The 27,502-nt window shown below is 42.0% G+C and overlaps 1 protein-coding gene across 2 annotated transcripts; it reads right to left on the bottom strand.

The window, feature by feature from the left end:
• Nucleotides 1-12: 12 nt before the first annotated feature.
• Nucleotides 13-22,072, bottom strand: LOC138924303 (putative neuroblastoma breakpoint family member 5). Of its 2 annotated transcripts, XM_070268402.1 has the most exons (8): nt 21,930-22,072; nt 21,619-21,828; nt 20,384-20,457; nt 19,504-19,606; nt 6,616-6,830; nt 2,049-2,100; nt 1,028-1,251; nt 13-214 (listed from the first exon to the last, which is right to left on the bottom strand). In XM_070268402.1, exons 3-8 carry the CDS (start codon nt 20,406-20,408, stop codon nt 159-161), a joined length of 675 nt encoding a protein of 224 aa, XP_070124503.1. In that variant the 5' UTR covers nt 20,409-20,457; nt 21,619-21,828; nt 21,930-22,072; the 3' UTR covers nt 13-158. The 2 variants fall into 2 exon arrangements, with proteins under 2 accessions (XP_070124503.1, XP_070124504.1); XM_070268403.1 differs by lacking the exons at nt 21,619-21,828; nt 21,930-22,072 and having other exon boundaries at nt 20,384-20,524.
• Nucleotides 22,073-27,502: the final 5,430 nt, after the last annotated feature.

The following is a 27,502-nucleotide window of genomic DNA, read 5'->3' as shown; positions in this document are numbered from 1 at the left end:
AAACTAACAGGACAAGTCTCAAGAAAACAGACAGCATTCTTAAAAGGGGTAATTCGTGGTAGTCTGATGGGATGAAATAGGTCTACTGGTACTTTCTAATTTTCCCTGGATTTGAGATCTTCAGATGTCACCATTGCTTTCACAACCAGGATTATCAGTTACCTGGGGGCTGTTGGCTCATCTCTTTCCTCATCCTTCTGATCTTTTTGAGTTTCTGCAAATAAATTTGGACAGGGCCAGTCATAATAAAAAGTTGCTTCTTGACGCATTACCAACCCAGGGGCCTGTTTAAACACAGGGATGTAAGTCTTCTCAGTGTGAGAACAGGATAGTCTCAGGATATTCCAGGAGGCCACGGGTTGTGTCTTCTGAAAAGTGACCAGGCTTCCTTTCCTGAGTCATAGGGCAGACTGTCTCTGAATTGGCAGATCAATACAACAAGGTTCTCTTCCCTGAACCTGGGCAAAGAGTTCAACATATTCTCCCCGAGGTCATGAGGAGCTCATCTAGTTGCTTTCTGGAAAGGCTGTGGCAAGATTCAGCTCTTACTCCATCAGATATGCTGGCTGCTGTTGGTTTGGATGAAGTTATACACCAAGACTAGACTGATGGATGGAATTTATTCACTCATAAATAGGAAAGAATCTATGGTGCCACCTAGAGAACAGGATTCTTGCTATTCAAAGTGGTGGAGGGTGCCAGGGTTCACACCACGCATTCAGGGAAAATTCCAGACACATTCAAGAGGTGTTTATCTTTTGACACTTAGATGGCTCCCTACTGAGGATAAACCAACTTAGAAGAGACAGAGACTGCTGCTTGGAGCGGAGCAGGCATGGTAACGGGGATGGCAGAGATTTGGCCTGGGACTCGGAAGAGTGTTGAACTACCTGACCCACCTGATGTGTATGCTTAAAACTGAGTCCTAGATTCTGATTCAAACCAAGTTAAGTCTCCAGGGCCAGACTGAAGAGAAGACATATCTTGACCTGGACAGGGATGTGGGGAACATGAATATGGACACTACCTGGGAGACCTGTTGGAGCTTTCTTCTCCTGTTGATGGGAGTACTCAGTAGCTGCAACCAGAGCAGAGAAGTCTTCGTGCTCCTCAGACAAGAAGACATTGGTGCTGGGAGGCTCGTGAGAACCAGACGGGTACTGGTGACTGGAAGAAGTCACAGGGCCTTCATCCACTGACCCCTTCAGGGCTTCATTCACACTCTCTTTTTCCTGTAGCTCTGTGCTCAGGCTAGGGGAAAAAGGATATGATGAAACCAAGAAGGGTTGGATGCCAGAGTCCCAGGTGGTCCTGATTGGTGGTAGAGAGAGTGGTCACAGAAAGTGAGGGACAGTCCCCTCAAAGAGAAAGAAAACAATCCTCCTATGTTGAGAGCATGGTCTGGCTGCCCCTGAGGGCAGGAGAGAGGGGAGTGGGCGCTCAGTAAACTGGCCAGATAGCACTCAATGAGGAAGGAGAATCAACTCTACCTGTATGGTACAGCAATGGCACTCAGCAGACACAGAGAACCAGAACAGTGGCTCAACCGTGTGCAGAAATGGTGTTGAATTTTACATACTGCCACCCAAGGAATACACGTTCCTGACACATTGTAGATGCCCAGAGACCTTGTGCCTTCTAGACTTCTTTCTATCAATATTGTGACGGGACATGATTGTTTTGGTCTAATTACATTTCTTGCTATGAAATGCATGCCAAGAAGCTAAAGTCCACCATGCAGAAAGCACATATCCATCTCATCTTAGGTTTAGCCACAGAGGAGAGAACAGATGGATTCTGTGACTACAACAAATTCCCCGAGACTGGTTAATTTCCCTTACATAAGAATGACAAGTACCACAAAAGCAAATGACAACCTTTTTAGAAGGCTATTTCCTGATTGGTTAAGTGAATGGAATAATTCAACCAGCAGTTTCTGTCACTTTTGCCTTAGAAATCTGTGGCTAGTGTTGACCTCTTGGTCTTTATTTGGGAACCATCCTCTTATTTTACGCATCCTCTTCCAGGGCCTGATCATTCCGGGTTACCTGGGGTCCATTGATGCTTTTTCTTCTTTGTTCTCCTCCTCTGCATGATTTTCTGCAGAAAAATTCAGAAATTCCACATCCAGAAATGTCCAGCAGGCACTAAGGAGTTCCATGCCACCCATTGTAAACACAATGGCCTGTCTAGTCATGAAGACATAAATACCCAAGTACAATTTCAGGATACACTGAGAGAATCGTACTGAAAGGTCTCTTATTTGTATTAAACGAATGCCCTTTCTTGTTTTTACGATCCATCAGACACAGTTTCCCGGATGGCATGCTCTATGTGAAACCGGAAAAAATGTTAGAAATGTCTTTTGTTCCCAAGATCACCATGTACTTGTCCAGATTCTCTCTGGACTTCTACAACTGTATTATTTGTCTTGACATAAAGCTGGCTCTCAGGCACAGTGGGAACTTTCTCTAAAGAGACCATAAACAATCCTCTCAGTCTCCCCTCAAGACGTCTAAGGAGACTTCCAGTTTCTGGTCCAACATGTAAGGATCTTGGAAGTCATCACTCCTGTCCTCACAACAAGAAAATAGCTGAACAAACTGAAAATCAACCACTCTTCTTAGATCCATCAGAGAATGAAGGTCAGAGAGCAAACCACTGCCCCCAAAACTGGAGATACAGACAGGCTAGGCAAACAAAGAGAATTACAACTTATTGACACAGAAACCTAGGCAGGAGCCAGGATCAGAGTAGGAAAACTTAGCATGTAATTGACTTATTGCTGGAGACTCAGTGTGGAGAAGTTTGAGTTAAAAGCATCAGGGGGCCCAGTCGTGGGAGAAACCCAAGAGTTCTGGAGAGTTTTATGTCCAGGAGCCCTATCAGTGTCTCACAGTGAAGACTAGAGAAAAATCTCCTTACGCCTCTGGCAGAGTGAGAGGAAAGTAGCTACTGGCAGATACAGCCAGAGCATTTTGTTTTCTTGACAAAGCCTGCTCTCAAAGAAACTATTTGACCAGAGCCTAACCAACTGGGATTTTACCACATCCCAACTGACCTTGGGGAAAGGAAATACCCAATCCCGGCCCCTCTAGCCTTCCTTTTCCATCGAGGGGAGGAGGAAGGTGAACCCTGAGAAGCTCTTGTGAAGGCCACAGCCCAGTGACACAGGCTGACTCAAAGACTGAGCCCTGATCATAGGACTACAGAATGTTTCCACACACACACACACACCTTACCAGCACATCCTTAGGGATCCTATATGATAACAGGGGAATATAACTGAAAGGATACAACCGAAAGAACTGCAAGTTCTCAGGCCTCATTTAAGCAGAAATCACCAGGGACACTCAAGACAGCTGAGAACACAAAACCAAGAATTCCAGAGGAGATTTAGGCCTCTCACATCTACAGCTACAATAAACAGGAAACCCAGCCTAACCCCTAGCCAGATAAAGACAAAACTTCACACTAAGGCCTACTTACCTCAAATCCTTTACCCAGTATATCATGTTTGGCTTTTAACAAAACATTAAAAGACATACTATGAGACAAAAAAAACACAGTTTGAAGAAAGAAAATAAGCATTAGAACCAGGCTCCAATATGGCAGACATGGTGGAATTACTAGACCAGGAATTTAAAGCAACAGTGATTAATATGCTAACGGCTCCAAAGGGAAAGGTGGACAGCATGCAAGAACATATGGCTAAGGTAAGTAGAAAGATGGGAACTCTAAGAAAGAATCCAAAGGAGATGGTAGAAATGAAAAACACTGGGACAGAAATGAAGAGTGCCTTAGAGGTTCAACAATACTCTGGACACGGCTGAGGAAAGAACCTGCGAGCTTGGACAAATATCAATAGAAATTTCTGAAATTGAAATGCAAAGAGAAAAAAGAATGAAAAGGAAGGGATTATGCAAGAACTAAGGAACAATCACAAGAGGCGTAAATATGTGTAATGTGACTATCAGAAGGAGCACAGAAGAAGTATTTGAAGCAATAATGACTGAGAATTTCCTAAAAAATTTTTTAGTTTTTTCCACCCAAAGGTTTTTTTTTTTTTTAATATTGGCACCTGAGCTAACAACTGTTCCCAATCTTCTGTTTTTCTTCTGCCTTTTCTCCCCAAATCCCCCCAGTACATAGTTGTACATTCTAGTTTGGGTTCTTTTAGTTGTGGCATATGGGATGCCACCTCATTATGGTTTAATGAGGAGTGCCATGTATGCATCCTGGATCTGAATCAGTGAAACCCTGCACTGCCGAGTGGAGCGTGTGAACTTAACCACTTGGCCGTGGGGCCAGCATCCCCTGAAATGAATTATAGACATTGAACCACAGATCCAGGAAGCTCAGAGAATACCAACCAGGAAAATACCAAAATGCACACACCTAGGAAAGAATATCATATTCAAAATGCAGAAAATCAAAGACAAAAGGAAAGCCTAAATGAAGCCAGAGAGAAAAATATCTTACCCAGAGAAGAGTAAGGATAAGAGGTATATCAGACTTCTCTGAAACCATGCAAGCAAGAAGAGAAGGGAGTATAAGAAAAACACCCCACCCACCACGAATTCTGTATCCGGCAAATTATCCTTCATAAGCAAGAGAAAAAGACAACATTCCTAGACAAATAAGAATTGAAGGAATTTGTCACCAGTAGGCCTGCCTTGCAAGAAATGTTAAAAGAAATTCCTCAGAACAAAGGAAAATGATATGTCAGAAACTGGGATCTACACAAAGAAAGGAAGAGCATTTTGAAGCAATGAATTCAAATACAATAATTTATTTGTCTTTTTCTTGATTGATCCAACTGATAACAGTTCAAAACCATAGTAGCAATAATGGATGTGGATAAGCAGCTTATGGATAAGTGAAATGAATGACAGTAATGCTCTAACGGATGGGTGGAATGAATTGGGAATACTGTGTTATTAGGCACTTGTGCTAGCCATGAAACAGTACACTGTTCTTTGAAAGAGCACTTGGATGATTTTTAAATGTACATTGCAAACTCCAGGGCAACCACTGAAAAAGATGAAAGAAAAAATAAAAGTACAGTTGATATGCCAAGAGAGGAGAAAAGAATGGAATCACATAAAATTCTTTTTTACAACCAGAGAAGACAGCAAATGAGTGGAAGACAAAAAAAAGAAACCAAGAAAAAGAACAATGAATATAAAACAGTAACTAATATGGTAGACATTAATCCAAGTATATCAACAGAAACCTTCCAAGTCAGTGGTCTAACTGCACCAATTAAAAGATAGACTGTCAGAGCGGATGAAAAGATAAGACTTAATTAGACGTTGTGTATAAGAAATCCACTTTAAATAAAAAGGCACAGATATAATAAGAGAAACAGGATGGAGAAAGATATACCACGCGATCACTGATCAAAAGAAAGATGCGGTAGCTCAAACAATTTCAGACAAAGCAGACTTCAGACTGACGAAAATATTCAGGGATAAAGAGGGGTATCATGGAACAAAACGGAGTCCATTCCCCGAAGACACAACAGTTTTTAAGGTGCACCTAGGATAAGAGCACGAAAATAACTGAGGCAAAAACTGAGACCTGCAAGGAGAAGTAGATGAATCCAGTATTACAGTTGGAGATTTCAACACCCCTCTGTCAGAAACAGAGAGATCCAGCAGGCAGAAAATCAGGAAGGATATAGTTGAAATAAACAGCACCATCAATCAACTCGATAGAATCGACACTTCTACAATTCTTCATCAAACAAGGGAAGAACACAGATTCTTCTCAAGCTCACATGGAACATTCTCTAGGGCAGTCACTATGCTGAGAAGAAATGAGAAAAAAGACAGAAGATACAGATTACTCATATGAGAAGTGGAAGAGGGACTGGCACTACTGATCCCATGGACATCAAATGGATAATCAAGGAATGTTAGGAACGAATCTGTGCCCTGAAGTTTGAAATGGATCCATTACTTGAAACACACAATCTACCAAAATTCCCACAAGGAGAAACAGATCATCTGAATAGGCTTATATCTACTACAGAAATTGAAACAACAAAGAATCTTCCAAAACAGAAAGCACCAGGCCCAGATAAATTCATGGGTGAATGCTATCAAATATTTAAGGAAGAAATTAGGCCAGTTGTCTACAATCTCTTGCAGAAAATAGAAACCGAGGGAATACATCCTAACACATTCTATGAAGTCAGCATTCTCCTAATACAAAAACCAGACAAAGATGTTATGAAAAGGAAAACTACAGGCCAATAAGTCTCACGAACATAGGTGCAAAAATCATCAAGATTTGACAAATTGAATCCAAGAAAGTATAAAAAGAATTATACACCACAACCAAGTGAGATTGATTCCAGCTATGAAAAAGGGGTTCAACACTCAAAAATCAATTAATGTGATTCACCGTCCATCAGGAAAGAAACATCTAGTTGGATCACTGTGGCCTGTACCCAGTGCATTTCTCCTCTCTGTTGCCACCCCGACAGTGCTGGTCCTGTGAAGACCCCAAATGGGACGTGGAAACCAGAACCACCGGTTAAAAAAAAAATCCTTGTGAGTGGAATCTCTTGGAGCAGCTCAGTGCAGTCAGGGCCTATGACCGCCTTACCTGGGCTGAGCTTTCGGGCAAGGCGCTCCACCGGCCTGCATCCCTCAGCCAGTTGCTCTTGAAAGCCCTGACCCTGGAAGTTGGTAGGGTCAGCGTGGGTGAGGAGGTTCCTGAGGTGCTGCTTGAGGAGCACAGAGACTTCTCTGCCTTTCTCTATCGTTTGCCGTAACTGGGCCAGCTCTTGAGCCTGATCTTGGATTAGGACATCACATTTCCTAAGGTGGCACAGAAGAGACCATTTAAACATGCAAAGAGTCGAACCATAGATTATAAGATTTTTAATGGAGATTTCTGTGAGAATATCCCCAAGGAGCTATTGTAGCAGAATTCTGGCACATGTATGGTGACCTGCTGATGCCAGCCTGATATCAGTTCCCCTACCTTAAACCCAGCATATGTGGGGCTAAAACCAAAGCACTCTTTCCCCGCTTACTCCCTGGCTCCAGAATACTCTATCCACCATGGAGACAAACCACCTGGGTTCCCTATCATCTCCTCCTCCTCCCTGCAAACAGTGTCCCCAGGCCGAATGCAGGCTGGTGGGAAAGTTCCGACCAGCAAGGCTACTGAGTCCCCCCACCATCTACAAGCAGCCACAATCCTCACAAAACTTTAAAAGCCCCTCTCCTCCCCTCTTTCGGTGAGATGAGATGAAATGAGACAAATGTGAGGGCTCGCTCTCATCTCCTGGCTCATGTCACCCGAAATAAAAACCCTTTCCTTGCCATAAGCCTGGTGCTCCAGTTTTTATTGGGCCCCTCTTGTGTGGCGGGTAAAGAACCTATGTTTGTAGGTGGTAAAATCTGATGAGCCAACCAGAAGGCTCTTGCCCATGGGTCCATGGCCCCAGGCCAACTGGGATTTCCTGGGAAGCAGTCCTGCAGCCACCTAGGTCATTTGCCCTAGGGACTGCCCCCAGTACTTTCCATCTGCCTCGGAGCCACTGACCCTAGGCCCATTTTCTTATGGCAAGGAAACAGGTTCTAGATTGGTTTGTTTGCTTCTTCTTCCTTGTGGGAAGTCGATGGACTCTGAAGTAGAGTAAGTTGCCTCAGAGATGCCCATGAACTTCCTTCCCCTCTTTTGGGGTCCCCTCCATTCATGGAAGGGCCATCTCGGGTCCTTTCCATTCACGGAGGGGCCGTCTGGGCGCGCATTTGGAGTGGGAACAGTTGTAGGACTTTCTACCCTCCATCTGGGAACTGGTTCACTGGTGTCTGGTTTTCCTGTGTCTGGATCTGAGTGTTTGTCCGTCTCTGTGTATTGGAATGGGAAACATGCTGTCTGTCGCCAAGCAGAGCTCATTGGGGTTAATTCTGAGTAGATGGTCTAATTATAGTTATAAGCCAATGTCTGAAAGGAGTGATATTCTTTCGTGACACTGCTTGACCACAATATTCTTTAAATTCTGGAGAGAAAATGGCCAAACAATGGATCCTTAAGTTAGAAAACTTTTAGAGAGCTCTCTTCATAAAGCGCTGTTTTATTGGTACCTATGGAAAGGCCAAATTAAAAGGAAAATACAACGACTAATCTCTAAAAACGTAATCAAACTTGGGGTCTCAGCTTCTTCTTGTGGTCTCACAGATGCAGATGGGAACATCAAGTTAACAAAGAGAAGTGAAGAAGGGAAGAGTGACAGAACTCACTCCAACAGGATGGCAATCTTTAGTCATTAAAAAGAAAGAGTAGGGTGAATAGAAGAGACACAAATACAGTCAAAAGGAAGCTTTTACTAAAACACTGCCTAAGGTTGGATGGGCTAAAGGGACCCCCTATTGGCCCCCAACCTTAAAGAATATCAGACAAACCTGTTCTATTTATTCCAGTTTGAAAAAATTTTTAAAAGTCAGTAGGCAGAAATCACAGCGAGAAACCTATCAACACTTGTTTGGGGCAACAATTAGGCTGCTCAGGTTGGTACAAGTATAAAGATTAAAGTGTTTACCCTAATATGATATGAGGAGGTTATGTCAACTTTGCCTGGATGTTTTTAGGGAATAAATATTATGCCTAGCTGAGAATGCATTCCCTACATAATATTGTCATACCAAAACTGGTGAATGAAATTCTAATATAAGTTATAATTAGGGGTACAAGAGTTGAAAAATTTAAGATAAAGGTTTGTCAAAGTTGGTATATGTAAATAGACCTTCTGTAAAACAATTACATCTGTTTTGCTGGATTGTATTATAGATTCTGTTGTGGGAATAAACATTATGTGTCGCTGGGGAACGTGTCCCTTGCCTGATATTGCAAGAGCTCATAAACCCACCCTTCAGGCTCTGCGAATCGAACATGTAGAGGAGATCTCACTTTACAATGGCCAAAATGAGGCACTTTCAGTTTACTCAAACAGATACATGCAATCGGAACAAGCCAGCTACAACAGGAAGCCTATTTTAATCTTTTGATGCTTCTGGAGAAAATAAGAAATATTTTACTGCCTCTTTAAGAGAAAAATAATTAAATGATTAAACATGCCAGGGCAGAAGCCAAGCCTGCTGCTTCTTTCTCTTCTCTCACTGAGATTTGCCACTTCAACTCCCCCAAAATGCCGATCTGAAACTAAACAACTGAAAATAGGTAAACTTTTGAGATAATTTGGAATTATAATGGCCACTCTGGGGAACCTCTGCTTCAGATGAGTCCACCTGAGGGGTCACCCTTCAAAGAGAGGATTCAAAATCTCTTATAACGGAACACGGTCTTTAATTAACATACAGAACCTTCTAAAAGACAAAGCTATTTAACAGGATATAAAGTGAACTTTGGTAAATAAAAGCCTGTTTAAGTTTGCTGGTTTGATTTAAAATAGACATGTTCTCAGAGTTATCAGCCGTGGATGTAATGCAGACATACAGCCTGGGTTTACTCATCAAATGAGCTCATGTTCTCTCTGTTACAAAATTTGTCAACAAGAGTAATAACTTAGAGTAACAGCTGACTTTGTTTAATGTCTCATGAGGTTTTTGTAGACGATGTAAATATAACTGTTGAGAACGGGTAAACTAAATAGATGCAAAAGGATAAAGATTTTATGTTTCATCAAAATAAATTTCCTATGTTGCTTTTGTCGGGTCCTTAATCACAGACACTAGGGTTGTTCTTACAAATATTTCATTCTCTGCATTCACCTAAAATTCTTTAACTGTCACTGTGGTTAAAGGGATAAGTAAACATCGTTTCATAGGGACCTATGATATTACATGGGTAAATGTCATTGATGCAAATGTTTTAAAAATTGTATAAAGTTACTAAAATTCTGACCTGTCCTGACTGTCAGCCATAATTCTGGTTGTTGTCTCGGAATGTCATGTGTCACCAAAAATAGCCAAGTTTCTTTGTCAATTGCCATTTTTAAGTCTTTTATTATTTACAGACAGTTGTTATTTTACTCTGATGTTTTTACAAATACGTTTCATCTTTAAAGAAATTCACGGAAAGGATTCTGGGGCTTACTCTAGAACACAGGTTTCTGATAAAGTTTCAGATAATAAAACTAAACTGGGTAAAACATTGCAGAACTCTAATGGGAAAACTGATGGCCTTATGAAACTGCCGCCAGAAAATCAAGCATTGGTTACATAAAACTAAGTAAACTGATAGGGATAATTATAACTTTATGACTTTGTGTTTAAAATCGTGCTAATTTTTAAAAATGATTTGCATTTTGTTTTCTCAGCTTTAAGGAAATCTTTTCATCTTTTCTCTTATGCTAAGTAAAACTTATAGCAATTTGATGAGATTATACATTTGTAAGCAAAACTGAAATGCTTGTCTTTTTCTCCCTATCTGATCCCTCCAGAATTTAAAAACTCCTGATGACTAAGTATTCTTCTTTTCGTGGCTTTATAATTATTTGCATAAGTTCAATAAGAACCTGTCCTTCTTATAACAGGACACAATTGGAAACACTGGTTATAATTCCAAGGCTTTGACTGGAACGTCATATTTGAGAAAACATAGGGGCTCAGATATGACCAAACAGCTTTTGAGAAACAAAGATTGACTTCCTGGCATAAAGACACTTGGAAATATTGGCCTGGTCCCTTGCTTATGGGTTCCCAGAAACCTGGGAAGGTCAAGTAAAGAATGTCACTCCCTCTGGCAGGTACAAGGAACCTCAATATTTTGGGGACCATGTGAAGAGGGGAATTCACCCAAACCTGTAAGTACTGCACACGGAATCTGATGACAAGTGCTTGGTCTGGCTTTCTTAGCCTTGAGAAGCCTTTAAACTTCAATCTGAGATTCCTTATAAGAAGTTCCAGCCAAACAGATTTAAAAGAGCCGATAGGATCAATTGCTATTCTTGCTGTACTTATGTAAATAATTGGGCCAAATTTATTAAAACTAAACTTATTTTACAACCCAGTTATTCTTCATTTGGCTGAGCTTGTAAAATGGAGGGTAATTTTAGAGAGAAAAATTATGTTTCAATACAGACTAAAATACACATTCATGAATATTAGATTCTGGCTCCATTAATCATCTTTGAAATTGTTGTTTTATAGCTGTAATCTGGACTGGATCCTGAATTCGTCTAGTCTCCTGAAATATCTGAAATAACAAATCTCCAAAATAATGTTTTCCATTTTTTTCCATCATTTCCATTTGCAATCATTGAAAACTAAACCTGCCCTTTTCCTGAAGCCTTAAAAAGTGAAGCTGGAGGACTTGATGCAAACTTAGTAGAGATTCATGCCTGCTGCTGTGTGAGCCACTCAGAAAGGTACCTGAGTGCCCGATGACACCATCAGAGACATTTCAAGCCACGAAAAAATGGTTTGACTCTGGGGCCAGCCAGATGGCACAGTGGTTAAGTTCACACGTTACACTTCAGTGGCCTGGGGTTCGCTGGTTCAGATCCTGGGTGTGGACCTTTGCACCACTTGTCAAGCCATGCTGTGGCAGGTGTCCCACATATAAAGTAGAGGAAGATGGGCACAGATGTTAGCTCAGGGAGAGTCTTCCTCAGCAAAACGAGGAGGATTGGCAGTGGATGTTAGCTCAGGGCTAATCTTACTCCAAACAAGAAAATCCTTTGACTATGACTTCTGAGAATCTTAATTGACTTCCCCCTGGGCTCAGGAACTAATTAATAATTTGCTCCAACCATTAACATTCTTTTTTTTCTTTCTGTTTCTCTGGAAATGCTTCTTATTAAATACCTGGTTACTTACATAACACAGGCCTAACTTTGGGAGCCCACCTGCATCACTACCTTATTAAACGATTGGTTCAATGAGATGGGACAACCTATGCCCTGATTCAGCAGGAAGTAGCTAGATCAGTCATCACCCCCAAATCCCTCAAGATTGAGAAATGAACATACAATAGGGGAGAATTGATGCCAGCCCTGATCTCAGTTCTCCTGCATTAAACCCAACATATGTGGTGTTAAAACCAAAGCACTCTTGAGGGGGCGGAGCAAAATGGCGGGGTGAGCTGACCCAGGATTCTCTCCCCTCCAAAATACAACAAAAGATTGGAAGAACTGAATTTCAGAGAACAAAAATAATGCCAGCTCGTTAGAGACCTACAATACCAAGAAGGTGGAGATCACAAACTTTGCTGACACCTTCGGAGGCGCTGGAACGGTAGGAGAGAACATCGCTCCCTCCCCTAGAGTCTGCGATAGCTGCGGCGTGGGTCAGGAAGGAGCGGGGGAGGGGCCACGTGACCGGGGGATCATCCAGGACTCCTGCCGCTGATTCAGTGGAGACCCGCTGACGGGGGGGGGAAAGCTTCCGTCTGCGGGGACCCCATAAATCAAGGGCCTTGGGAGACCAGAGAACAGAACTGATATGAACCCAGACCGGCGCGTGTGAGTAACAGCCCCTCCCCCCCAGCAAAGCCAGTGGGCGCAGCCATCTTGCCCCAAGGCGGAGAGCTCATAACATGCCGCTCTTGACCCCCATCTAGTGGCAACAGGCTGTAACTGCAACTGAATTCTACCACCATGAGAAAAAACCGCTCCTCTACCATCCAGCAATTTATAAAAGCCCCAGACCAGAAGGAAAACAATAAAAACACAGAATTAAGTCCTGATGACTTGGAATTAGGTAAACTAAGTGATAATGAATTCAGAGCAGCTATAATAAAAAAACTCAATGAGGTAGAGAGAAAGATAGAGAAACAAGCCGAGTTCTGGAGTTACTTCACAAAAGAGATTGAAATCACAAAGAAGAATCAAACAGAATTACTTGAGATGAAAAACACAATGGACCAGATAAAACAGAATACGGATTCCCTGAATGCCCGTGTAGACAACATAGAGGAGAAAATTAGCATAATCGAGGACAGACAGGCTGAATGGCGCCAGACAGAGGAAGAAAGAGAACTAAGAATTTAAAAAAGTGAGGAAAATCTCTGAGAGATAATGGATTCAATGAGGAGTAAGAACATAAGGATCATAGGAATTCCCGAGAATGTGGAAAAGGAAAATGGAGCAGAAAGTGTGCTTAACGAAATTATTGAAGAGAACTTCCCAAATCTAGGGATCAACGGAGAAATGTGTGTAAAGGAGGGCTTTAGATCTCCTAGATTTGTCAATGTAAAAAGACCTACTGCAAGGCACATAGTAGTAAAGTTGGCAAATAGGAATGATAAGGAGAGAATACTCAGGGAAGTAAGGGAAAAAAAGAGAATAACCTATAAAGGAGCCCCTATCAGAATGTCAGCGGATTTCTCTACAGAAACCCTACAAGCTAGGAGAGAATGGAGTGATACATTCAAAGCTTTGAAGGATAAAAACCTTCAGCCAAGAATACTCTATCCAGCAAGAATTTCCTTCAGATATGAGGGAGAAATTAAATCTTTTCCAGACAAACAAAAGTTAAGGTAATTTGTAACCAAAAGCCCTCCATTACAAGAAATCCTCAAGAAGGCTCTCATACTTGAAAAAAGAAAAAAGGGAGAAAGGGGACACAATCCACAGACTAGGGAGACTGATGGATAGAACCAGAACAGGATAGCAAATATTCAATTATAGCATTAGGGTAAAGGTAAGGAAACTACCAAAACAAGGACGATCTTAGCACTCTAACTACAAATGAATAAGATGAGTTGGAATAAAAAATGAAAATAATTATTTAGGAGGGGAAGAGCAAAGGGTCTAAATCAGTATTGGTCAAGTAGGTAAGAGACCACCAGAGAATAGACTATATTATACACGAGATTCTAAATACAAACTTCAAGGTAGACACTAAAATAAAGTACAGAACAGAGTCACAAATCATAAATAAGGAAAAATCTAAGAAACCCAGCATAAGAAATTGCAGTATTAAATGGGTAGGATAAAGCACACAGGAAAAGAAACACAGGAAAACAAGATAATGAGCGACAGATTAACAGCATTAAGTCCACATGCATCAATAATCACTCTCAATGTGAACGGATTGAACTCTCCAATAGAAAGACACAGAGTGGCAAAATGGATTAAAGAACACGATCCAACAATTTGTTGCCTCCAGGAAACACACCTCAGCCCCAAGGACAAACTCAGACTCAGGGTGAAGGGGTGGAGGACGATACTTCAAGCAAATAGCAAGGAAAAAAAGGCAGGTGTTGCAATTCTCATATCAGACCAAGTGGATTTCAAAATAAGACAGGTAAAGAGAGACACAGAGGGACAATATATAATGATCAAAGGGACACTTCATCAAGAGGAAATAACGCTTATAAATATCTATGCACCCAACACAGGAGCACCAAGATTCATAAAGCAACTATTAGCAGACCTAAAGGAAGATGTTAAAAACAACACAATAATAGTAGGGGACCTCAACACCCCACTCACATCAATGGACAGATCATCCAGACAGAAAATCAACAAGGAAATAGTGGAGCTGAATGAAAAACTAAAACAATTGGACTTAATAGACATATATAGATCACTCCACCCTGAAAGAGCTGAATACACATTCTTCTCAAGTGCACATGGAACATTCTCTAAGATAGACCATATGTTGGGAAACAAGGCAAGCCTCTACAAATTAAAAAAAAAATTGAAATAATAACAAGCATCTTCTCAGATCATAGTGTTATAAGGCTAGAAATTAATTACAAGAAAAAAGCTGAGAAAGGCACAAAGATGTGGAGACTAAACAACACACTACTGAACAAGCAATGGATCATTGAAGAAATTAAAGAAGAAATAAAAAATACCTGGAAACAAATGAAAATGATAGCATGCCATACCAACTCATATGGGATACAGCAAAAGCTGTATTAAGAGGAAAATTCATCGCAATACAGGCACATCTTAACAAACAAGAAAAATCCCAAATAAGCGACCTTAAAGCACACCTAACTGAACTAGAGAAAAAAGAACAAATGAAGCCCAAAGTCAGCAGAAGGAGAGAAATAATAAAAATCAGAGCAGAAATAAATACTATTGAAGTGAAAAAGGCAGTAGAAAGGATCAATGAGACAAAGAGCCGGTTTTTTGAGAAGATAAATAAAGTTGACAAACCAGTAGCCAGACTTACAAAGAAAAAAAGGGAGAAAGCTCAAATAAACAAAATCAGAAATGAGCGAGGAGAAATAACAACAGACTCTGCAGAAATACAACAGATTATAAGAGAATACTACAAAAAACTATATGCCAACAGAATGGATAACCTAGAGGAAATGGATAAATTCTTGGACTCCTACAATCTCCCAAAGCTCACTCAAGATGAGGCAGACAATTTGAAGAGACCAATCACAAGGAAAGAGATTGAAACAGCAATCAAAAACATCCCAAAGAATAAAACCCCAGGACCAGATGGCTTTCCTGGGGAATTCTACCAAACTTTCAGAGAGGATTTAATACCTATCCTTTTCAAGCTATTCCAAAAAATTAGGGAAGATGGAACACTTCCTAACACATTCTATGAGTCCAACATCACGCTGATACCAAAACCTGACAAGGACACCACGAAAAAAGAGAACTACAGGCCAATATCACTGATGAACATAGATGCAAAAATTCTAAACAAAATTTTGGCAACCAGAATTCAGCAATTCATCAAAAGAATCATACATCAGGATCAGGTGGGATTCATACCAGGGACACAGGGATGGTTCAACATCCACAAATCAATCAATGTGATACACCACATCAACAAACTGAGGAAGAAAAACCACATGGTCATCTCAATAGATGCAGAGAAGGCATTTGACAAGATCCAACAGCCATTTATGATAAAAACTCTGAACAAAATGGGCATAGAAGGAAACTACCTCAACATAATAAAGGCCATATATGACAAACACATGGCCAACATCATACTCAATGGGCAAAAACTGAACCCCATCCCCCTGAAAACAGGAATGAGACAAGGATGCCCTCTATCACCACTCTTATTTAACATAGTACTGGAGGTCCTGGCCAGAGCAATCAGGCAAGAAAAAGGAATAAAAGGAATCCAAATAGGGAGGGAAGAAGTGAAACTCTCGCTGTTTGCAGACGACATGAACTTATATATAGAAAACCCCAAAGAATCCATTGGAAAACTGTTAGAAGTAATCAACAACTACAGCAAAGTTGCAGGGTATAAAATCAATTTGCATAAATCAGTAGCATTTCTATACTCCAGTAATGAACCAACAGAAAAAGAACTCAAGAATACAATACCATTCACAATCGCAACAAAAAGAATAAAATACCTTGGGGTAAATTTAACTAAGGAAGTGAAGGACCTATATAATGAAAATTACAAGGCCTTTCTGAGAGAATTGGATGACGACATAAGGAGATGGAAAGACATTCCATGTACATGGATTGGAAGAATAAACATAGTTAAAATGCCCATTCTACCTAAAGCAATCTACAGATTCAACGCCATCCCAATCAGAATCCCAATGAAATTCTTTACAGAATTAGAACAAAGAATCCTAAAATTCCTATGGGGCAACAAAAGACCCCTAATTTCTAAAGCAATCCTGAGAAAAAAAGAACAAAACAGGAGGCATCACAATCCCTGACTTCAAAACATACTACAAAGCTACAGTAATCAAAACAGCATGGTACTGGTACAAAAACAGGTGCACAGATCAATGGAACAGAATTGAAAGCCCAGAAATAAAACCACACATCTATGGACAGCTTATCTTCGACAAAGGAGCTGAGGGCATACAATGGAGAAAAGAAAGTCTTTTCAACAAATGGTGCTGGGAAAACTGGAAAGCCACATGGAAAAGAATGAAGATTGACCATTCTTTTTCACCATTCACCAAAATAAACTCAAAATGGATTAAAGACCTAAAGGTGAGACCTGAAACCATAAGGCTTCTGGAAGAAAACGTAGGCAGTACACTCTTTGACATCAGTATTAAAAGGATCTTTTCGGACACCATGCCTTCTCAGAGAAGGGAAACAATAGAAAGAATAAACAAATGGGACTTCATCAGATTAAAGAGCTTCTTCAAGGCAAATGAAAACAGGATTGAAACAAAAAAACAACCCACTAACTGGGAAAAAATATTTGCAAGTCATATATCTGACAAAGGCTTAATATCCTTAATATATAAAGAACTCTCGCAACTCAATCACAAAACATCAAACAACCCAATCAAAAAATGGGCTGGAGACATGAACAGACATTTCTCCAAAGAAGATATACTGATGGCCAATAGGCACATGAAAAGATGCTCATCATCGCTGATCATCAGGGAAATGCAAATCAAAACTACACTAAGATATCACCTTACACCCGTTAGAATGACAAAAATATCTAAAACTAATAGCAACAAATGTTGGAGAGGTTGCGGAGAAAAAGGAACCCTCATACACTGCTGGTGGGAATGCAAACTGGTGCAGCCACTATGGAAAACAGTATGGAGATTCCTCAAAAAGTTAAAAATAGAACTACCATACGATCCAGCCATCCCACTACTGGGTATTTATCCAAAGAGCTTGAAGTCAGCAATCCCAAAAGTCCTATGCACCCCAATGTTTATTGCAGCACTGTTTACAATAGCCAAGACGTGGAAGCAACCTAAGTGTCCAGCAACAGACGAATGGATAAAGAAGATGTGGTACATATATACAATGGAATACTACTCAGCTGCAAAACAGAACAAAATCATTCCATTTGCAATAACATGGATGGACCTTGAGAGGATTATGTTAAGTGAAATAAGCCAGCGAGAGAAAGATAATCTGTGTATGACTCCACTCATACGAGGAATTTAAAATTATGGACTAAGAACAGTTTAGTGGATACCAGGGGAAAGGTGGGGTGGGGGGTGGGCACAAAGGGTGAAGTGGTGCACCTACAACACGACTGACAAACATTAATGTACAATTGAAATTTCACAAGATTGTAACCTATCAATAACTCAATAAAAAAACAAAAACAAAAACAAAAAACAAAGCACTCTTTCCCTGCTTACTCCCCGGCTCCAGAATACACTATATGCCATGGAGAAAAGCGGCCAAGGTAACACACCTGGGTGCCTTATCATCTCCTCCTCCTCCCTGCAAACAGCATCCCAAGGCCGAATGCAGGCTGGTGGGAAAGCTCCGACCAGTAAGGCCACTGACTTCCCCTGCCATCTACAAGCAGTCACATTCCTCACAAACCTTTAAAAACGCTCACCACCCCTCTTTCAGGGAGACGAGATGAAATGAGACAAATGTGAGGGCTCACTCTAATCTCCTGGCTTATGTTACCCCAAACAAAAGCCCTTTCCTTGCCATAAGCCTGGTGTTCCAGTTTCCATTTGGCCCCTCTTGTGTGGCAGTTAAAGAACCTGTGTTTGTAGGCGGTAACACTGCCCGTGGCAAAGAGAAACAAGAAGGTAAAACAAAGGGTTCCTGTGTATCCGAGCGTGCTCCTGTAGGATCCCTTGATATTCCTTTTTCGTTTTCCTCTTTCAGCAAAACCAAATCTCTCCCTAAAGCTGCTTCATAAAGATGTCCCTTCACTTCCTTACTGAATGGCCAAGTCCACTCCACGGAAAAATACACATAGTGCCTGAGGTTTTGAATGGACACAAATCCAGGCACAGAAATGTAGACAGGCAGAGCTGGTGCTAATTGGAAAGAACACGAGACGGTCAGTGTCAAGAAAACAGCATCTAAAAAAAATTGGGGGGAGTATAAGTGACATACAATATCGTCTTAGCTGCAGGTGTACATTATAGTGATTTGGTCTTTACATACATGATGAAATGATCACCACGATAAGTCTAGCTACCATCTGTCACCATGCAAAGTTGTTACAATATTGTGGACTACCGTCCCTATGCTCTACATTCCATCCCCATGACTTATTTTATAACTGGAAGGTTGCACCTCTTAATCCTCTTCACCCATTTCACCCACCCCCAAACCCTCCTCCCTCTGGTAATCACCAGTTTATTTCCTGTGTCTATGAGTCTGTTTGCTTTGTTTGGTTTGTTGTTTAGATTCCGTATACAGGTGGAGAAGAAGAAACCCTCCTAGACTGTTGTTGGGAATGGAAATTGGTGCAGCCACTGCGGAAAACAGTGTGCAGGTTTCTCAAAACCTTTAGAAAGACAGCTTTTTTTCAGAGAAAGTCTGACAAACTGTAGTCAGTCAGGAGGTGATTGTGATTAAAGGTAAATGCGGTAGTGATTGCACCACATCCTGAATGTCCTAAATGTCACTGAATGGTTCACTCGAATTTAGTCAACTTTAGGTTATGTGAATTTCACCTCAATAAATTTTATTTTAAAAAAAGAGTCAAGGAACCTTTGAGTAATTGGAGCCCATAGTTTACTAATTATTGTTCTCTAATTGTGTTATGCAAATTTGTAAGCATGTGGCTGCCCTGAAACTTTGGGCCATTCTCCTTGCCCAGAGTTGCTCCTTGCCCCCTTCAGAGATTCCTACAACTTCCCACCAGACACCCAGCACAGAGGCCCCCTTACCTGAGCTTCTCCGCTAACGTTGACTTCTCTGTCTGCTTCCCCTCCTGGAACTGCAGCTTCTCCCCCAGCACCGATTCAATGATGTCTTTGCACGCTACACACTCTGAGGAAAGACAGAGAGGCTGGCCTCAGTGGAAAGCTGGCCATGCTGCTGTGGTCACTGCCTGCAAGGGAGGAGGCAGGCTCCATCTTCTTCTCTCAGAGGGAGATATAACCCCAGCACCAGGCTCTCCACTGGGATTTCCACATTCTATTGCTCAGCCTCCCAAATACACAGCATTTGGTCACTCCTCATTTGAGAGCTGAGCAAAGAGAAGCTCCAAGGCAGGGAAAGTGACCAGACAAGATTAGCTGACGTTTGGCAAGGTCAGAATTCACATGCCCTGAGACTGACCCCGAGTCCTGGGCCACTTTACCAAGACTTGCAGCCTCTTGAGTAAAACACTAAGCAGCGGCATGAAGTAGCGATCCCTGTGTGCTCGGGAAGGCCCCTGGGACTACTGATTGTTGGGTCCTCTGAGCTCAGAATTTCAAGGACAAGTACCTTCACGATGAAATATAAATGTATATGAATGCAATTCTGAAAAATACAAGGCATAACCATCAATCCCTGAAGGAAATAGGCACTGGCTGTTAAAGAAGTTGTTTTCAATTCAAAGTAGTACAAGAAAGAACTAATAAATAGTGTTTCCTGTGTGTAAAGAACTGTTTTAGTAACTTTACAGAAATAACTCATGTAATTCATTGCAACTGCTCAAAGAAGTAGGCACTATGACAGCACCATACTAACGGAGGAGGAAACTGTGAGGCTCAGAAAAAGCCACAGCTTGGATCTGAGCCCAGGAAGAGTAGCTCAGTCTTCACCAATGCACTGTGTTACCTCGCCACAAGATCTTGGGTGACATCTTTCTTCTTCGTCATCTTCAAAATTTGTTTCCTACAGTTATGTTACGCCTATAAAAAAAAAAAGCTGTAAGGAAAACTTAGTCCTTTCTCAAAACCTCATCTCTTCACTTTCTTAAATAGCAGGTTTCAATGTTTACTTTTCTCTGCGTCAGTCATTTTAAATTAACCACTCCCACGATGGTTTATTGGAAAATAACACCCATCCAGACTCAGAGTTGTCAAGATCCCTTCTAATCACTCTGTTTTGCACGAGGCCCTGTTCTCACGATCCCTTTTGTCATCACAGCCCCCTCTTACTGAACAGGTGATGGAGCTTCCAATTGCAAGGCCGGCTGTGGGAGGGAAGGACCTGCCCCAGACACTGGCTTGAGTTTTTACTGGGGCTGGTGGCCACCCCCACTTACCGTCATTCTCACTTTGGCCGTGTCTCACAGCCCAGACCCTCAAGGTCACCCGGACCTGCTGGCAGTCCTGCATCACCAAAGGTTCACCAGCTCAAAGAGACACAGAAGAGGGGGTACGGATTCTCTCATTTCCCCAGAAACACCCTCTACCTCACCCCAAGGGGCAAAGTGGCTTCCTTGGACTCAGAAAGAAAAGCCTGTGCTCAGGAAGCACGGCTTCCCGCTCAGCAGGGTCATCTCTGTCTGCATGGCGTCACTCATGGATACCACAGTGTCAGTGAGGAGCACACTCATCTTCAGGCTCCTGTAAAGCAGGGAACATCACCTGCTTCCCCCAGTGTGTACCATCACCCCATCTCCCCAGTGTAAGGAGCACAGAGCTTTGCCAGTGGGACCTCAGAGAAGCCTGAACTGATGGAGCTCATTAGTCCTGGACACTTAGGCCAAGAGTGATGCAGGATCTGATTCCGTACAGAGAGGATGCTGACAGAAACAGCTTAGCCTGTTCCAGAGAGAAACACGCAGTTCTGTGCCTGCACCAGGAATCAGTCACTGGGATTTTACCTAATCCCACCCTACACCTCACTGCCAATCTGGAAAAGTCCCTCAACCCTTTGGGCCTCGGTTTGTCCATGCTCAGCAAACTGAGGGTAAAATACCCACTTGTACCTTTCCTGGATTGTGGTCAGAATGAAGTTTATTTTGCCTCAGGGAACAGAAGAAAAGGTCTGGAGAGTTTTTAGTTTCTTAGGGGGAACACAGTGGTCACTCATCACTCTGGTGACCATGACCCTGTAGGACTTACTGTATTTCTGAAGCTGGTTGGCCAGGATGTAGGCAGTGGACTCAGAGACAAGGAACTTCTCTTTGAGGTCTCAAAAGTCCTGTTTGCTTTGTTCCAGCTGGGACTGAAGCTCCTGGTTGATTTCCAGGAGGGTCATTTCGGCCCCCGGATCAGACACAGGGCCGAGAGAAACTGCCATGGTGATGTGGGGCAGAAGAGGTAGGGCAGGGACTGGGGAGAAGAGACCCAAACACAGAATGGGTTAAAAACAAGTGAAAGCAAATAGGTTTAATGAGGACTGAGGGGTGAGGATCCAGGAATTCTTAACTTACTGTCGGGAACAACGTGATCAACACCCCACAGCACTTGAGAGTCTGTAACCCCCAAAACAAGGTTCAAGACGCCAGAGCTCAGAGCCAAAGGCACTGCCTCTAGCTCACACTCCAACACGAGTGACGGAGGGAGGACCCAGCGTGCCAGGTAACGGTCTGGAGTTGCAATAACAGAACTGGAAGGTGGGGGGTGTCATGGAATCTTAGGAGCCCCTGCCTTCCGGTTGCCTAGGCCGTGATGATACACAAGGCCCCCTGGTCTCTTCTGAAAGTCAGCACCGATGGGGCCACCCTCAGCAGCCACTCTCAAGAGGTGTCTACCCTTGTGCTGATAGTACCAACCTATTTCTTCCCAAGACATATCTAAGCATAACAGTTTCTCAGTGTTCGTTCTTGTATGTATACAAAAACATCAAGGCAGAAATAGTTTCCCTACAAGTTTTATTTTCTTAAGGGCTGTCATGAAGTCACCCAACCTTCTCCTTAAATTGAAACAGAGCTTAAGGTTTTTCCACAAATGAAAGATGTTAAATTTTTAGACTCTCATGATGATGTTCTTCTACCGTTTTTTCTATATCCATTAAAAAGTGTAGGACAACAGCAGAGTATCATATGAAGGAATGAACAACTCATTTAAAAAAATGTGTTCTGTCCTGAAACTCTAAACATTCTGTTTGCTGTATCCTTGTGTCACATTGGCTTCTTTTCCATCACTGGGGCAGCAAGTTAAGTCAAGTTTAACATGCCTACCTCCCAAACTCCTCCTCTATTTCTTGGTTGCTTTTTGGATGTTGTTCATCAAAATGTTGTTCACCATGTTTGAAGAGGATGCTTTTAATGTCACTAAACAACATATGTCATATTTCTCACTCGTGGATTTCATTCTAGTACCACAAGAGCTCTTTCTGAGTTGTCAAAATGATTAAAATAGTTTAGGTATACATCCCGGAATACATGTCGTGCTCATTTCTTTTGGAAAGATTTCTAAACGTGACGCTACTTTTTCATGTTCCTTCAGTTCACCTACATATTGAACAGATAGGGATCCAGCGCAATTTTTATGAAATGCTGCTTGATAGATCTCTTTGACTTGTCCTCATGCCACTGACCTGTAGTTGTATTCCACTAAGAGAACACAGTCAGTTCAAGGTCAAGGGTCAGGGATGGTTGATGATCCACAGTGTACATGTGCAACGGGGTTCAGTGACAATGAAGCTGAGGCTTCGAAGAGAAGGAGAGGCAGGCAGGGAAAACGATGCCCTGAACCTTCTCCTCGCCTTCTCAGCATCTGATCCCAACTGGGTCTTGTGAGCCTGAGACTTGGCAGACCCGCTGTCGCATCGGCCTCTTCAGGTTAGCTGCTGGACTTGCCTGAGTTAAGGCTGCAACTGGTGTGACCATGTGCGGCCCAGCATTCATGTCAAAGTGAAGGATGGAGGTCCGGATCAACCGCTTTTGGAAGCTTATCTGCTCCCCATCCCGTGCCATCCTCCAACTATGCTGTGGAATGATATTGGCGTGAGATCCATCAAAGTCTTTAAAGAAATCTATTTTCTGGCGTTTGTGGGACCTGACATTCGATAGGAGAAAGAAAAAGTTGTCAAATTCCTTCACTTTAAAACTGACGAAACTGAAGGCTCGCAAAAGTTACATGACATACGTGAAGTCACAGGGAGGAGCGTTTTGCAGTGCTAATTATAGTAATCATAGTAACAGGAATAGTTCATTGAGTATTATTGTGCCAGGCATTTTGCTAAGAAGCGCTGTATACATATAATGGCATCTTATTTTCATCATAATCGTTTCAGGTAATATTATTGTCCTTAAGCAAAAGGTAAAAAACTTGAAGAAGAGGGACCTTGAGTAATTTACTTGGCCAAATTAAAAATAGAAAAAAATACGAAAAACACTTCTTATTTATAAGAGCAAGTAAGTGATTGCTTTGCGTTTTGGAACAGTAGGAGAAACCTACTTGTCTTTATCCTGCATTTGTCCCATTTACTGTGCTCTTTTTCTCTCTCTGTGACCTGGCTTTGCTTCTAGAGCGCTCCCTTGTTCGACTAACCCAGCTCCATGCACGTCCAATAGCAGAAGTGACGGCTGGGCTCTTCCAGAGTCTCCCTGAAATGCTTATGGTGTCAGGACATCAGACACAGTCTGGAGGCAAGAGCGACCCATATCTGAGAATGGGTAGCTGCTTTCCCACCTCATTAGTCGGCATGATGTCAAACGACAGGAAAGATGACCTCCCTGTAACTCAGGTCAGGAGTCATGTCTCGGTGCCTGTGATCTATTGGGCTGAACTGTCCTGAATTTGCTAATGTTCTGGTTTCTTGTTTAGTGGCTAGAATATTTATAAGACTTTCTCATTTAAACTTCTCTGTTGAAATTTGCATTAATCTCGATATGATTAAAGTTTGTAAGGTAAAAGGCTTGTGGAAGACTGGTCCCTTCAATGAGCAAAAGAGGGTAAATTTAACTTCCGTTCAAAGCAAGCCGGGATTTGAAATGAGGGCTTTCACTATTTCAAGGTGGACTGTCAGGTACCTCAGGCGTATGTCCCCAAGGGCTTGTGTCTCTGCCATAAACTGGATGAGGTTAAAACGGGGTCAGCCGCGCCAGGTCCCTTTCCATTCTAGGGGGTCCTCCAACAGTTCCTCCTCTGCTTTAGAGAACAGATTGGAAATGTCCTTGTGGTTCTGCTCTGTCCTACTTTTGTCTTTTGGGTAAAAGTTACACAGCTCAGTGTTTCCCACCCCGGGGTGGGAATCATTATGAGTCATCTGGGAGGGTTAGTACAAATCAAGTTCACAGTCCTCACTTGTAGCGATTCTGATTCAATGGGCGGAGGTGGGGCATGGAATGTATTTGCTGAAGTTACTCAGATGCGAAAGAGGTCGAGGGCTCACTGCTGTCATCGACCTTCCTCACAGTTTGGGGATGATTATTTCAGATACATTATTAATTCTAACCTTCACCATTGGCTTGTGAGGAAAGCATGACATTCCCCTGGTTTGCAGATGAAGAAACCAAGGCACAGAGAGGGTCTGTAACTGGCCCAAGGTCTCCTGGCTGTAAGGGCTGAAGCCAGGGGTCAGGTAGTCCCCCTCTCCCCCCAAATCTTCTTCCCACATTTTCCAGTTCATTCTTGTATCATGTCTTCCCTAGGAGGTACTTTCTTCGCCTATACCTCATTGCTACCAAAATTTTCCTGAGTGTAATTTTTTCGTCCAATATATTTTTCACAAAAGGCTAACAGCACCATATTCTGGCCACTGGTTATTAATTTGAGACACATTGCTTCACAAAAATACAGGGCATGGGACTGTGCAAAGTCACATTGCTGCCTTATTATTATCATCATGGCATAATTCATAAACAGTAAAATTCAGCATTTTGTGTACAATTCAGTGACTTTCAGTCTATTTGCAAGGTTGTGAAACTATTACCACTACCTAATTTCTGAATGTTTTCATTACCTCCAAAATGAAACGCCATACCTATTGGCAGTTACTCCCTATTCTCCCATTCTCCCAGCCCTTGGCAACCACTTATCTACCTTCTCTCTCTATGGACTTGCCGAATCTGGGCATTTCTTCTAAAACGAACTATTCAACACGTGGTCTTTTGTGTCTGGATTCTTAGCATACTGTTTTCAAGGTTGACCCATGGTTTGGCATGTATCAGTACTTTTATTATTTTCATGCCTTAATAATATTTCATTTATGGCTATGCTACATATTGTTCATTCATCAGTTGATGGATATTTGGGTTGTTTCTACTTTGGGCTACTATGCATAATGCTGCTATGAATGTTCATGTGCAAGTTTGTTTGTGACCACATGTGTTCAGTTCTCTTGGATGTATACCTAGGAGTGGAATTGCTATGTCTACATCAGCTCTATATTTAACTTTGAGGAAGTGACAAACTGTTTGCCAAAGCAATTGTGCCATTTTACATTCCCATGAGCAATGCACGAGGATTCCAGTTTCTCCACATCCTCCTCAACACTTGTTATTCCTGTCTTTTAATGCATCATAGTAGTGGTTGTGAAGTGGTGTCTCATTGTGGGTTTGACTTCCATTTTCTTAATGACTAATGCTGTTGAGCGTCCTTTCATGTTCTTATTGACCATTTGTACATCTTCTATGGAGAACTGTCTATTCAAATGCTTTTTCCATTCATAGATTATTTGTCTTTTTACTGTTGCATTGTAAGAGTTCGTTAAATATTCTGGGTACTACACACTTATCGGATACATGTTTTGCAGCTGTCTTCTCTGATTCTGTGGGTTGTCTTTTCACTTCCTTGTTAGCATCCTTTGAAGCACAGAAAATTTTAATTTTGGTGAAGTCCAGTATATCTACTTATTCATTGATTGTTTTTGCTTTAGCTGTCATATCTCAGCAATCATTACCTAATCAAAGCTCACAAAGATCTAAACCTCTGTTTTTTTTCAACACACTGCTTTGAATTAGAACTTTCCTGGGTTAGTATAGGGGGACACTTTTGAATTTTCATTCCTATAAATTGATATATATTTATATTCTTCTTGATTGATATTCACAGGCCTGCCCACCACTCCGATGGAGCATCCATGTACTAGAACAGAGATCTGGGGGGCCGGCCCGGTGGCCTAGCAGTTAAGTTCGCATGTTGCGCTTCTCGGTGGCCCGGGGTTCGCCGCTTCAGATCCCGGGTGCAGACATGGCACTCCTTGGCAAAAGCCATGCTGTGGTAGGCGTCCCACGTATAAAGTAGAGGAAGATGGGCATGGATGTCAGCTCAGGGCCAGTGTTCTTCAGGAAAAAGAGGAGGATAGGCAGCAGTTAGCTCAGGGCTATTCTTCCTCAAAAAAAAAAAAAAGAACAGAGATCTGGGAAATGGTATTTATTGACATCCTGGCATTGATTCAGGAGAGAGTTCTGGTTATGTGCTTCAGCTTCTCCTTGACCTCTCCTAGTTTCAAAAATTGTTCAATATCTTTAGAGTGGAACAACTGATTGTTTTTCGGAGAAACCCTTGGGAGCCCTGATTGTTCTAGAGCTAGAGTGGACGCCCTCAGTCCACTCCAGACGGGGAAGACTGCAGGGGTTGTGTTTAGGCAAGACTTTCCTCTCTGGTCTCTGATGGAAACGAGCCCCGCTTCAGGGTCTGGGGATGGCTGTTCAAAAGGCTCTTGTGCCTCTCCAATTCTTTTTACGACATCCACGACTTCTTTCCAGAAATGTTGGGAAAATGTTTTTTTAAGAACAACTAATGTGCTGTCTGCCAATAGTTTTCTGGCTACAGATTTACAGTGAGTAATGGAGGACTCAAAGTCGTGTACGTTCTTAGGGCCTATTATTGTTCGGGTGTTCATATTTAATCCTATGAACTATCCTGTTAGTCAGGTTTTTTATTCTTCTTCTCCCCAAAGCCCCTCAGTACATAGTTGTATAACATACTTGTACATTCCAGTTGCAGGTCTTTCTGGTTATGCTATTAGTCAGGTTTTATCCTCTTCTGAGAAAACCCAGAAAGACTACACAGTTTCCCAAGATCACACATCGAGTGAGCAGAGGATTGAGCA

The sequence above is a fragment of the Equus caballus genome, chromosome 5, assembly GCF_041296265.1.
Source record: "Equus caballus isolate H_3958 breed thoroughbred chromosome 5, TB-T2T, whole genome shotgun sequence".
Lineage (NCBI taxonomy): Eukaryota > Metazoa > Chordata > Mammalia > Perissodactyla > Equidae > Equus > Equus caballus.
Note: the sequence above shows the minus strand (reverse complement) of the source record. Positions and strands in the feature narration are given on the sequence as shown.